The sequence below is a fragment of the Cydia splendana genome, chromosome 18 (assembly GCF_910591565.1).
Source record: "Cydia splendana chromosome 18, ilCydSple1.2, whole genome shotgun sequence".
In the NCBI taxonomy this organism is placed as follows: domain Eukaryota; kingdom Metazoa; phylum Arthropoda; class Insecta; order Lepidoptera; family Tortricidae; genus Cydia; species Cydia splendana.
In genome coordinates this window covers 7,061,660-7,075,292 of record NC_085977.1, presented here as the reverse complement: position 1 = coordinate 7,075,292, position 13,633 = coordinate 7,061,660, and the positions used below count along the sequence as shown (strand labels likewise).

Here is a 13,633-nt window from a genome sequence, read left to right as displayed (position 1 = left end):
TTAAAAAAAAGAAGAAGTCGTGTACAGATAAAATATCACAATTCAAGGTCACGGTCACTGAACAGGTACCTAAATAAGACAGTGACATAATAACATTAAAATGATAAATTATCGTAAACTTATCAATTTCAACCTTGAGTTACCTGTTTTAGCCAGTCTTAGATTATCTACCTATAGGTATCGACGTATTTACCTGAGCGTGCGCTTTTTTGTCTAATTATTTGCGTTTTTTTAGTTGCAACTTAATTTTATTAATAGAGAAAGTGAAAAAGAATGCAATTATTTATAGGGCAGCAGGTGAGTACCTACTTAAAAAAATAGTACATAAAAGAGTGTCGTCGTTGTGCTTTAAAATTGCAAAATTTGCGCGAGTTAAAAAAATCAAAATGCCAGTAAGCATCTAATCAAAATATGAATTTATTATTTATGTACGAAACAAGTGGACAGGTATAGTCAGCACAACTATTAGCTTAGCACCTCTGCATACAGGGGTGCTAAACTAATCGTTTAGCTGACTGTACATAGCAGAGATTTATTAGAAAATAACATATACAAACCTTTCCCTAACCCAAAATCTGATAAAATACACGGCGACATTTACAAATGCAAGCATGTTATTAACCTTTGGAACTGATTCGTCATCGGTGTTCATATTTAATACCACATTACTATATATATTAAATCCATACCAAACAGTCGAATATTTTATCATCTTGGAATCATTGAGACCGGTGTGAATTATAGGTGCCTTTTGCACGGCACACGCACAATAACATTAACATTTCCATTCATATTTTTGACTGGGTGTGTGATTTCACTCATTCCATTCACCACTCCAAACGAGATGGTTCAGTTTACCTAACTTAGTTCGAATTAAAAAGGAAAATGAATATCACTGATATAAACTTCCACGATGTTTAAACATTATTAAATTCTCCGACACCCCCGGGACAAGGCCGTCCTCGAAACGTCGGAGGTAAATCTAAAAACTTAAATACGCGAATAAGTCCCGTTGTGCAATTTAATAATGAAAATGAATATACCAGCAACTCCTTGAGGAACTCCTTGTCGACTCGATAATGAGGAGCTTCGTGCTCCTTCCCCTCCAGAGGCACCAGGTTCAGGTGCGTGGCTATAGCACGTAGCGCTTTGTCGCTAAACAAAAGTAAAAACAATTTCAATTTCAACAGTTGTGACTGTTAATGTCCGGCAGGGGCAGGGGCTGAATGTAAATGTATTAATAAGATTCGATACACAATAATTACAGGACACATACATTTAGATTCTTAATCAACATCAGTCTGTGTATACATATTAAATCATAATTTTAATGGGTCTATCGCTAATAAATTTTGTTTACCTTTAGGTATAACAAAATAAGATTTAATTGTGTTCAGAACGAAAGTTTTTAATGTAGTATCCGTGTACTATACAATAAGCAACGTGTACGTGTACAATAAGGAACTTCAACCTTATTGTGCAACGACGCAATCAGGGTCGCTCAGCGTATTTCGATCGGTTGTTTATTTCAAATTCGTTTTATAAAGAAAATATGTATTATCTACTGAAGCTCTAGGAAAATACTTAATATGCCAAATAATTCTTAGAACGATACGATAAAATTTAGCGTTGTGTTTGTTTACCTTAAGCTGCCGAAGTGCTTGTGCAATGAGTCTCGAGTGTCTACGCTGGCAACATTGGCGAGTGCGAATAATCGCAAGTCGGGGAATTTTGCAAATGCTGCCTTCTGCAACAACATTATTACATAATTTCATCAAAATAACGACTACACAACACACAACAACACACTACACAACACACAACGTAACAACTAACTGACAGCCTGTATTACAGGAAAATTTTAATTTATAGGTACATGCATGATCATGTCATGGTATGGTGTGTGTTAGTCCATATCCAGAGGGATACTGCAAGTTCAATAAGCAACGGAGTTATTGCTTAGGGTAACATACGATAATTCTCAGTTAAGGAATTTAAATTTAAAATTTAAAATCGAGTCGAGAGAAAAGGAATTTAAATTTAAAAATTAAAATCGAGTCAATAGTTTTTATTTTAGAGTATTGTCGTAGCTCTAACCGTTCCTATAAAATCAAATTGCAATTCGGACCATAAAAGTGGGAGAAAGAAGGAAAAATCATTTGACGGCATGTTTCCGATTTTATTTTAAATTTAGTTAGGAGGAAATTAGGAGGGAATTAGGAGGCGTACTACTAACTACTAAACTAAACTAAACTAAACTAGGTTGTTGACGTTGCGAGTTGTAACTAAAAAGGAAAATCTGGTTGCCTTAAACAGACATTGGACATTTTTACGCCAAGGTTAATGGTATTATGCGGAACCAGTAAATCTCTTAGGAAGAAGAATCAAAATTGTAGTTACTCAATGTTAAGTTTACAAGAGTCCTACCAAGCAGAAATATCCTTGTTATATACATTACATATATATATTTATATCATTTTAAAATTTTAAAAGGTTTTAAGAAAAGAAACACATAGGGAAATTATTAACTTGACCTACATACTTTTACCATACCTTACTTGGTGGTGCCCAGACTTTTCTTGGAAAAATCAAAACGGTGCAAAGTGGAACGACATTTCGTACTCTCAGTGCATTTGGTTCCAATTTTAGTTAGTGTGAGCGAGATGCACTGCGTGAAATATCAAATCGGGTATTTCGAGTTCGAGTGCCGCTCCCGCTCTTTCATCTCTGTTCAGACCAAAGGACTGAAAGGGATGTCATTATAACTTCAGGCGCTATTTGGTATGGTAGTGCGACTACTTGTATTCGATTAAGTTGCGACTTGCGAGCATGAGCGCGAGCGAACAAATTATGAAACAAAACGATTTGCTCGCTCATTTTCTGTAAGCTATTGGAATTTCATCCATGGCCTTGGCTTTGGCATTGCCGAATTTGCCACATGGCATAATTCTATTTGTTTTGATGACAACTCGAGCTATAATCGTAAAGTGATAATGAAATTAGACACTTTTGTCAAAAAAATTGTTTTGATAGTTTGATAATCTAAAAGAAGAGTATTAAGACACAAAGTAGACATGCGGGTTGGATTAACACGGCCGTGACACAAAATTGGCGAAGTCACGAGCTATTGGAAAGAAATACAAAGGCGTAGCGGCCTGCGGCCATCGTATTTTTTCATTCTTTGCGTTTTGCGATAGCAAATATTTGTTCAGGTTGTTTTGTTGATAAGAGCATTATTCGCATGCAGCGATACTGTAAATGGAACGCCTTACCTACTTTCTGCTAAAACTATACTGCCAAGATAACGGTAAAGAGTGAAAGTTCATGAAAGTGTTGTGTGTTTTACCTGTAGTGAGGTTATTCTTGAGTAGTGGAGCAGAGTCATGTCTCGGTCCGTTAGAGGGTCTCCTGTTTCATCGCTGATTTCAAAACGAGTGTAAAACTTGAGCATTTGCAGCAACTGAAACAAAAAATAAATTATTCAATATAGGTATTAATAATTATTTATTATAGTTTGGCTGGTGATGACTTACGGCTCCGAAACGTGGTCTTTCACTATCGGCCTCATCTCAAAACTCAAAGTCGCTCAACGAGCTATGGAGAGGGCTATGCTCGGAGTTTCTCTACGTGATCGAATCAGAAATGAGGAGATCCGTAGACGAACTAAAGTCACCGACATAGCCCACCGGATTAGCAAGCTGAAGTGGCAATGGGCAGGCCACATTGCACGCAGAGAAGATGGCCGATGGGGTCGAAAAGTGCTCGAGTGGAGACCACGGACTAGCAAGCGCAGCGTAGAACGTCCACCCACAAGATGGACAGACGATCTTGTTAAGGTCGCCGGAAGACGCTGGATGCGGGTCGCTTCCAACCGGCACGTATGGAGGTCCAAGGGGGAGGCCTATGTTCAGCAGTGGACGTCTTATGGCTGAGATGATGATGATGATAGTTTGGCTACCACTGTATTATATCTATTTGATAATTTTTAATGTGTACCTATATGTTATGTTTATGTGTAATTCTTGTACGTTTATTCTTTGTATATCTATGTGTGTAAATAACATGAAATAAATAATTTTGTAATTTGAAATTTTTGAAATAACGATGACCTATTTTTAGAGCACCGTACAAAACATTGTTCACGGTGCTCTTATGGGATCACTTCGGTCGTGCAAATCGGTTAAATGCGTTTTTCTCAAAGACCGTTTGATGTAGGTACCTAAAATTTGGAATAGTTATGGCAAGTACCATCACTAACACTGTGAATAAGTCAAAACTGCTTATTTCTGATTTTAGGGGGAAATTTAGGGGGTTGAGAGGGGTAGCCTGAATTTTTTTTTAATTGTAAGAATCGTGTGGGGTACCATTAGAAAGCTTGCAAAAAATTGAGTCGATGGACTGATTTTGACTTCATTTTAGAGTGCAATAGTTTCGATAAAAAATGCATTTAATGTTGCAAGTTTTCATAAAAAAATTTTCACCTCTGTCCTGGCGATTTTCGCGAAAACTATAGCTAACAGGCAGCTGACCAGTCAATACCCAACTTAAAGAAGCATGGAGACGGCGGGAAAATTATCAGCTTAACTTTATCTTTATTCGTTTTTCAACTGCAGCCTGATCTTTGGTTGCTTAGGGCTAGCTAACTGATGCTTACACTGGTCATTAAAATTTCATATTAGGAAGTAGTTTTAGCGAGAAAGATCCTTAGTTAAAACTTTGGCATTGAAATTTATGACTTATGTCTTTGATACAAAGTTTAATTCTGCTTGCTTATTTTTGTGGGATATTAATTTTTTTCTGAATAGTCTACTATAAGTATGAGAGAGATCTACAAAATACCTACAACCTTATTATATTGCAAATAAGTTTAAATTTCGAACGGGCTTTCCAACCAATTGACCATCTCAATGTGCTCAGTAAGAATCATATTTATGATTGCAGTTTATCTGAAAAAATTCAAATTAAGAATTCCGTTTTTCACTGTCGTTGTGTTTTTTTTTTCACAATAGAGCACATAGAGTTAGTAAGGCGTATAGAGAAAGGGAACGGTGCTCTGAACACCGTAGTCTTGACTTCGTGCTTAGCCAATTATTTATATCTACTTCCAATCATATTTTGCACAATGAAGGAGGGAAGGGGGGAACAATACTTGACACAAGTAGGAACTGTAAGTGTATGTATTACTATATTTACTATTCACATACACGCGGTTAACATATGTTACTACCTACACACGACGGTTGCCCGAACCATTATGAAAAACTTTACCCGTGCCACATGCCACATTTTTTAGAAACTGGGAAATTGTATGTATTTCTATTTAGAATTCACTGAAAACAAAGTTTCCTTACTAATTGAGTAGTTCAAAAAATAACTGAACTTAAGTAATAAAGATATAAATAAAAGCTTTTAAGTTCCAAAATCGATATAGTAACAGGGCAGCAAATAGTTTGCAACTCTCAATTTTTGTGTAATTTGTAGCAAAACATTCGTACTGTTATGCAAAACTTATTTCAGTGTTACGAACTAAAGCTCCTATACCTTATACCTAGGTATTAGGTACCTAGGTAAGTACCTAGGTACTTACTGGAAAATTGCAATCTATAATCGTGATAACACACGAATGTGCCGTTGCCAGCTTAGTACAGTACCTACAGTATTCGGCCACGCGCGAGTGTATCGCTCCGCTTCGTTAAAAATACGCGGCAAAGAAAAAATAAAATAGGCATAAAAATCTGTTGTATATTTTTATACGATTATGATACAGTGCTACTGGAGTGATTTTAAAAGGATATATTATACTTCGTAGGTATGTTATAATTTCTTTAAAAATGTTACTAGTAGAGGCCTCCCCAAATACACGTCATGTATACTTAACCCAATAAGTTTGCTTTGCATTTTGCAGTAAGTAAGACAGTAACAATTTGCCGTGTGATTAAGTAAATATAAAAATATCAATAAAAAAAATTAAGACTAATTTAGGACTATCAGCAGTTTTGTATATGTTTTGGTCAAGATATAAAACAAATTATTAAAATATTTAATAATAAGTTACATAAGTACAAATAAATATTTTTGGACTGGACTGCAGTATTGAACAGACTGAGAGCTGTCAGCCCAATTAAAATTGAAAAAGCACATCACATCAAGCAGCAAAATGTTTACTTTTTAAATGTTATCGACCTGCTACCTCAATAGCTCTCTCTGTCTGCAATTACTACTTTACTCGTGAAAAAAAAGTGAAAATGTATATCAGTGTAGGTACTACTTTACTAGTTAAAAATGCTGAGGTCCTAGATCTGAAAATGGTTTTTTCACTTCTCATGCTCAAAAAGTGCACCTTTATGTCGTGCGTTGACGACATAAAATCGCATTTTATGCTCTAGAGAGTCTAGAGCATAAAAGTAATATTTTCTTCTAAGACTAAGGTAATCGGTCTCAACAGCCAAACAGTTAAAACATATTGCACAATTTTACTGAGCAATAAAATTGTGTAGATGACAAAACTTGTTATATTATTTTATTTTTGCTACAATTTATTAGAAATCCGTATTTTCTGTCATTAAATTTAGTAAATCACATAAAATAGGAGTCGATATCGTTCAAAAATTCTCCGAAATGTTTGACTTGGCAGAAAACCAAGCGTCTGAAACTCTGATCACATGTTGAAAATAAAAAAACAAAAAAATTCAAAAGTTAGTTGGCGGGAATTGGTTATGTATTATGTTCTTTCGCTTTACGACAATTTCGTGGTGTAAATTGCCGTGAAAAATATAATTTTATTTTCCTCGCAATCGAAGTGTAAAGCAGAGTGTACAACAAGGGCATAAATGTCCATTTTTACCCTCGTCTACTATTTTGGTCTTCGCTTCGCTCAGACCAAAAAATTGCCTCGGGTAAAAATGAGTCACTTTATGCCCTTGTTCAATCTACTATTTTTTACGACAGCTCCTTTAGGACACTTTTAGAAGTATAACTAAAAAATGGAGACATGCAGATCAATTACTTTTTTATTAACGAAAGAAAAATTATAAGAGTAAAACCACAATTTAGTTTTTTACGAAATTTTATGGCAACACCAAAAAAAAGCCGGTTTGAACTTGCATCTCTGATGTTTTTTCTACAAGTAATGATTGTATATCTTAATCTTATGAAAAAAGAAATATCATTGCGTCCTTCATCCTTGTAGTTTTATTCACAATTGCAAATATTATTGTTACTGGATCATGACATTCCTGACTGACTGGTGACTTCGTTACATTTCTGTCCCATGCACGGATTCATAACATGGTTTATTTCTTCATTACAGATTCCCCTGCCAATATCACAAGAGAGTTATAAGCGCAGCGCCTAAAATATTTCACAAATAAAGATTTCAAAAATGTCGAATCATAACAATCGAAAATTATGCTTCATTCTCTTGACGGTCGTCAGTGCGACGTTGGGGATGAATAAGAGTTCCAGCTACTGTTGCTCCGGAGATGAAGAAATCTGGGTGGACGACGATGGCCTCAACCAATGCTTAGACACCAAGATGAATGCCACGACGAAGATCACTCTCGCGTGCTTTGACAACATGACTGCGATATTGACAAACAACTCACACTTCCCGGTTAAGCTGGGGGATGGAGGTAGACTGATAATTATGGAGGATGAGCTGGCTGAATTAACTTCTGTTGAAAAAGGCGAGTAAGTATAGGTAATAAGCATGTGATAGAATTAAAAAAAGAAATACACAGTATGTAGAATGCGTCTGCCTATTAACTTAAAATGCCCATTTTCCACGTAATTGCTAAAAATACGAAATTACGGTCATTGGACCAAAAACAACCAACATCGCGTCGCGGCCGTGGCAATGCATTAATGTAAACAAAGTACCGATTTTCCGTACTGATAGACAAAAGGTAATGTTACCTTACTGATGACAAAAGTTTTCTAAAAGTGGTTGATCTTCATCGATTCTTGCGTCAACAACGACTCAAACGCATCTAACGTAAGAGAAAAACTTAAATTATATTAAGATATGCCGTAATTTTGTAGTTATAATATCAATGCTCAGACTTTTATTAGGGTATTTACATTATTCCACCTCAATTGGAGTCACTTTTACTAAGCACACCAGTGGGATATAACCCTTTGCGTATTAAAACCGCAGCGGCCCATTTAAAATGATGTATGCCACCAGAAGGGTCACACTTCTAACTGTAATCGTTTACTCTTCCAGTTTCTGCCTAGGACAGCAGACGGACAACGGGACATTGATACCGTCAGTGGTCCTGATCTGCTTAGACGCGGAAGAAGAAGAGGTCATCAGTCAAGACCTGCTGGGATACTTCATGGCAGTGTCCAGTGTCTTCCTTGTACTTACTGCTCTAGTCTACTTGGCTCTTCCAGAACTTAGGTACGCAAGGAAAACAGTTGAGGAGTGTCTTTTCAAAAGGGCTTACTTTTGTATGGGTTTGGATTTCATAGAGAATTAAGCCCTTTTGAAACGACACTCTTCAGTTCACTACTGGTTCATTTTTAAAGACTTGTGCATAAATTCAGTTACCCAAGACCTTAGATCGGAAGAGGGTAAATAAATTTGCATATTAGACGCTTAAACAAGTTCCAATGAATATCAAAGAACAGGACAGTATGAAAGGGAATCAATATATGACGAAGAGAGAAAACTCTGAAAATGCAATGAATGTTTATTTTATGATACAAATACTCGAAAGAGGTCATTCATGGCCCTTTAATCTAATTTGTATTTGGGCGTTTTCTAAAATAAATATCGAAAACCTGATTCTCACAGATCCTGGTGTTTTTGGGTTCTTTCAACTCAGAATCACTAGCATATTCAATTCTGATGATAAAATAAAATGTCCCAAAAATTTGTATGAAAATTGTACGTTCCACTACGTCACGCACATACAAGTGATATTTTTTTCATACTAATACGTGACGTAATGGAATGGACATTTTGGGACATCTTTTATTAATGGTGGGATGGAGAATGCTGTCGATTCTGAGTAGAATGAGCCCTTGATCGTCCAGATTTGAAAGAATCAGATTTTCAATATTTATTTTAGAAAACGCCCATTTGATAGTAAGAAATAATCGTGTTTTTGTAAGTTAAGCAAGAAGAAGAGTTTAACATGTAGAAAAAGTTTATATATCTAGTTTAATAATTTACTAGTGAGATTTAAATAACAGTATGATTAAATGCGTTTCAGAGACCTGCAGGGAAAAAGCATAGTCAGCTTATGCATCAGTCTCGCTATTGCCAATATACTAATGTGTATACTTAAGGTGATGGCCTACGAGAATATGACGTGGTGTGCAATCAGAGGTAAACAAATAAAATAATGCATCAGTTACTTAGTCGGCCAAAAATACCCTCTTAAAATGGGAATTGACCAAAACAACATAATATGACACTCTTTTTGTGCTATTTATATTTCTATTCATAATTTGAATTCCTTATTTTTCAGGATTTTTTGCATATTACTTCATAATATCAAGTTTTTTCTGGATGAACGCGATAGCTGTACAAATTTTACATAACATCAAGTAAGTTTTAAAATAATAAAGGCTAAAAATCAATTGAGTACAAAGAATGTAAACTTCTGATCTGTGATCTTAAATATTTTGCTGGCCAAAAGCCAGATTTCAAAGACAAATTTAAAAAAAGACACGATGTTCAATACATTTGTCAGCTATCACTAATATCACAATTTTTCTTGTTTAAGGCGTTCAACAATTTGCAGTTACGGTTGGAAGGAGTTCTTATGGTACGCCCTGTACGGGTGGGGGGTTCCCGCCCTCTTTACAATTATATTGCTCATTGTTAACTACACACCGGGTCGCCACGAGAAACCGGGGATAGGCCACACTCATTGTTGGTTTCATGGTATGTTTCGCTGGTCATCACTCTTTGAACTTTAATGGAGCAAGACAATCACAACGTGGCGTAAATTTTCAACTTTCACTTAGGGCCACTTGCGCGTTCTATTAGGGTTAGCCAACTAACTCGGAGTTAACCGTATAACCCGGAGTTATACAGTACAGTTTAATCCTGTATAATCGGTTAACGACGAGTTAGTCGACGAGTAAGTGTCCCTTAGGGGCATACCATAAGGTACTCAAAAATTTGTAAATCATACAAATTTATCTTTTGGCAGATCTGCGACGCATATGGATTTACATGTACAGTGTTATGGCGATTCTGATAGCGGCGAATGTGGCCATATTTGTGTATGCTTCAATTTTCTTGTGGAAGCACACATTCTCTTCGACACACTTAAAGGCCTTGCGATACAAGTGAGTATTCAATTACACATGTAATTTTGTAATTATTTTTTATGCCTTGTTCTTCAGTCGTGCCACCATACAGCAACGCTGGACGCTGTGTACATACAGCGTTTAATCGTAGAACAAACCTAAAATTTGTCTAAAAACGTAAAATGCGCTGCATGATGGTTAAAACATCCGGGTCTTTGATGGTTCGATAACCAGTCATCCGCGTTAGAAGCGCCGGATTGCAGTTCACGCTTGAACTTCAATTTTAAGTTCCTGAAAGATGGATTTTGTTAACATATACACGGTGTGGCCTGTAACACGAGCAAATAATTAAAACATAGATTGTACTCCTCAAACGGTGACACTTTTGTTCTACAACTTTTAAAAATTATGAAGTATAGACTAGACTAGACTAGATAGATAGAATATATAGAATAAATAAATAGACTCCCTATTTTTCATACAAAATAAATATTATTTTCAATGGACGCCATTGCCACGCCATATCATTGTGATTGACGTTGCTTGTCACGCCTTAAACATAACAAAATTCGCAATACATTGCGTCTTAGAATAAACTTTAAAGTGTATTAAAAATCAAACCCCAAGTTATTTTTAAAAGTCGCTGAACAAATGTTGGTCAGTATGAGGAGTACAGCCTACAGTTTAATTTTTTGCTCATGTTACAGGCCACACCCGGTATATATCAAACATTTATCATCTCTCTAGCGCCAACCATTAGTGCTTAAAACCACCGCGCAACCAGAGAGCACAGCTTTAGGCTCATGTTAAAATTGTATTACAGTAAACCATGACTAAGAAACATAAATTATAATTTCAGGTTCACAATGATGTTACGGCTGTTTGTAATCATGGGTTTGCCGTGGATATTCGAGATGGTCACCTCATTGACACCAGTTCACATTGTTGGGTTTGTTCATTAAGCTACTTCTCTCTCTCTTCCCTCCTTGCCGTATCCGGCAATGGCGACTCCATCAACAATTCTTATCCGGATTATGAAATGCCCTAAGTGGCTCGCAAAACCAAACTTTGTCTTGAAGATGCGGTCACACGATGCGCAATGGAGTTGTCTAGTCGAGTTTGGGTATATGTGTAGGAGGGCTCAGGTCGCGTCTTGCGGAAGCTACTTAAGCTAGTGGTATAATTTGTTTCACGGAAAATCGAGAAGGTTTTGTATCAATTATTTTACCACTTCATTTTATTTCACTCATGTCTCTTTCCGGATTGTACTATAACTAAAACGATAAAATATTTAGAGATTAGCCTGACATTGACGCTTATGCCATCAGTTATTTTTAAAACGCCTAAAATATACAATCACGTGTAAGCTATAGAAAAACTTCTGTTTTCAGGGTGATTCTGGACATAATCAACTGTCTCCAAGGGCTGATAATCTTCGTGATTCTGGTGGTGTTTAGAAGGCGGGTGATCAAGGCACTGCACAAGAGAAGAGCACTGTGCTGTCTGAATGAATGGGCTGAGAAATACTTGGCATTGGCGGACGACGAAGAAAATGATATGGTCACGCACACCATGGTCGTGCCCATGGAGGAAAAATGATACCGTGTCGATATTATATACCTACATTTGAAACAAATGCATTTTAAAGTAAGACATAGGAACGAAGCGGAATCTGAATGCATTATTCGTCCCTACCGCGGAAATATCTCTATGTCATACTCGATGTGTGTCACGAAATACGCCGGTTTCTTATCTAACCAAACACATGCTATTTTAGGATTACGAAAGGGTTCTACTATTATCAAACTACACAACGGGACTTAATCGCGTATTTAAGTTTTAAGATTTACCTCCGACGTTTCGAGGACGACGACGACGACGACGACGTTTCAGTCTTCTCCGAGACCACGGGGACAACGCCGTCCTCGAAACGTCGGAGGTAAATCTTAAAACTTAAATACGCGATTAAGTCTCGTTGTGTAGTTTGATAATGTTCAATAATCGTGAAAGTTTAAATCAGGGTTCTACTATATTAATACAATGATGCGTAGCAACCATTTGACAAAAAATTGGCTCAATACACGGGCTACACGGCTTTTTAAGTGAAACCTTAAAGTACTACATATTAGTATTATATTAGTGCAGGAGATCACAAGAACACCTTTGGGTCCCAACAAGTGGTTACAATAATTTTGCGACGTTTTTAGTTCCGGTCTTCAGTATTTAGAGGATTTTGCAGCTTTGGTATTTAAGTGTGTCTGGATAAGTATTGAATATTTTAGAATATTTAGGACCATAGGAATGGTCATCACTAGGTCAAAAGATAAATATCTCTATGCAGTGAGTTGAGTCAGTACATGTTACATGTTCGATTTTGTCAAAAAGCAAACTAAACACGCATTTAGAGCCAAATGAAGGTATTAAAACGATTTCAATCGAGGTATTCAATCTAATTTAATTTTAGGTCAATCAAGGTTCTCCGGGGTTTTTAGGCCAAGAAACCAATCTAAACTTACATTGTGCCCTCAAAATGATATCTAACTGATCTCAGTCGCCCGACCGCCCAGTGCGTCTCCTCGCGCCAATACATATATGGTACGAACAAATGAACAAAGTACCAGCGAAATGCATATGCGACTGACATCATTCAGATATTTTAGATATAATTTGACATTTTGATGTCACAATGTTTGAATTGGCCTCTTAGACTAGACATAAAAATTCAAAATCGCTCTCCTTCTTGATTCGACTGGCAAATCATATTACTTTTTGGCAACCGGGTTTCTTAACCTAATTAGACCCCGCTGAATCCGAATTTGATTGCCTTATTTTACTAGTCATTTACGAAAACCTAAAAATAGGGACCTGGAAATTGATTACAATTAACTTACCCCCTCTAATACCTCTTTAAATATTGATCGTAGCGAAAAAGTGTATACAGAACCTTTTTTGTGGACAATTTTATGTTTAATGTTTATGTATAATATTGTTTTGCAACGGGCCACCGTTTACGAGTTATTTACGAAAAACTAAAAAAAAAGTGACCTGTGAACTGATTGAAATTAACTTTCTTCGTTTAATATCGCTTAAATATTGATCGTAGAGAAAAGTGTGCTAGATATTTTTTGGAGGAAATCTTATGTAGATAATTTATTCTTAAAAACCTATTTTGCTATGGGACACCGTTTACGAGTTATTTACAAAAAACTAAACAGGGACTTTAAAATTGATTATTTATAACTTTACCCGCTGCTTTGTCTTTTTAAATATTGATCCTAGCGAAAAGTGTTCTACATGTTTCTTGTAGGAAATTTTATGTTTATTATTTATGTATAAGATTTTTTTTGCTATGAGTCATACTTTTCAA

At 36.2% G+C, this 13,633-nt stretch overlaps 2 protein-coding genes and 1 long non-coding RNA gene across 4 annotated transcripts in view; 1 reads left to right on the top strand and 2 right to left on the bottom strand.

The window, feature by feature from the left end:
• The window catches only part of LOC134799485 (uncharacterized), a 386,600-nt gene that overhangs the window by 241,607 nt on the left and 131,360 nt on the right, over positions 1-13,633 (bottom strand). The gene's annotated exons all lie outside the window — the stretch shown is intronic.
• Positions 1-13,633, bottom strand: part of LOC134799453 (RNA helicase aquarius) — a 93,341-nt gene that overhangs the window by 40,809 nt on the left and 38,899 nt on the right. For both annotated transcript variants that reach the window (XM_063771851.1, XM_063771850.1), the window contains exons 7-9: positions 3,347-3,460; positions 1,644-1,747; positions 1,044-1,155 (exon numbers count right to left, since the gene is read on the bottom strand). In XM_063771851.1, coding sequence (XP_063627921.1) covers positions 1,044-1,155; positions 1,644-1,747; positions 3,347-3,460 — 330 coding nt within the window. The remainder of the gene's footprint in view (positions 1-1,043; positions 1,156-1,643; positions 1,748-3,346; positions 3,461-13,633) is intronic.
• On the top strand, positions 5,661-12,101 carry LOC134799446 (G-protein coupled receptor Mth2-like). Its single transcript, XM_063771843.1, has 9 exons — positions 5,661-5,809; positions 7,310-7,689; positions 8,225-8,401; positions 9,219-9,334; positions 9,477-9,555; positions 9,735-9,895; positions 10,167-10,305; positions 11,126-11,215; positions 11,658-12,101. The coding sequence occupies exons 2-9, from the start codon at positions 7,382-7,384 to the stop codon at positions 11,863-11,865; spliced, it is 1,278 nt and encodes a 425-aa protein (XP_063627913.1). The 5' UTR covers positions 5,661-5,809; positions 7,310-7,381; the 3' UTR covers positions 11,866-12,101.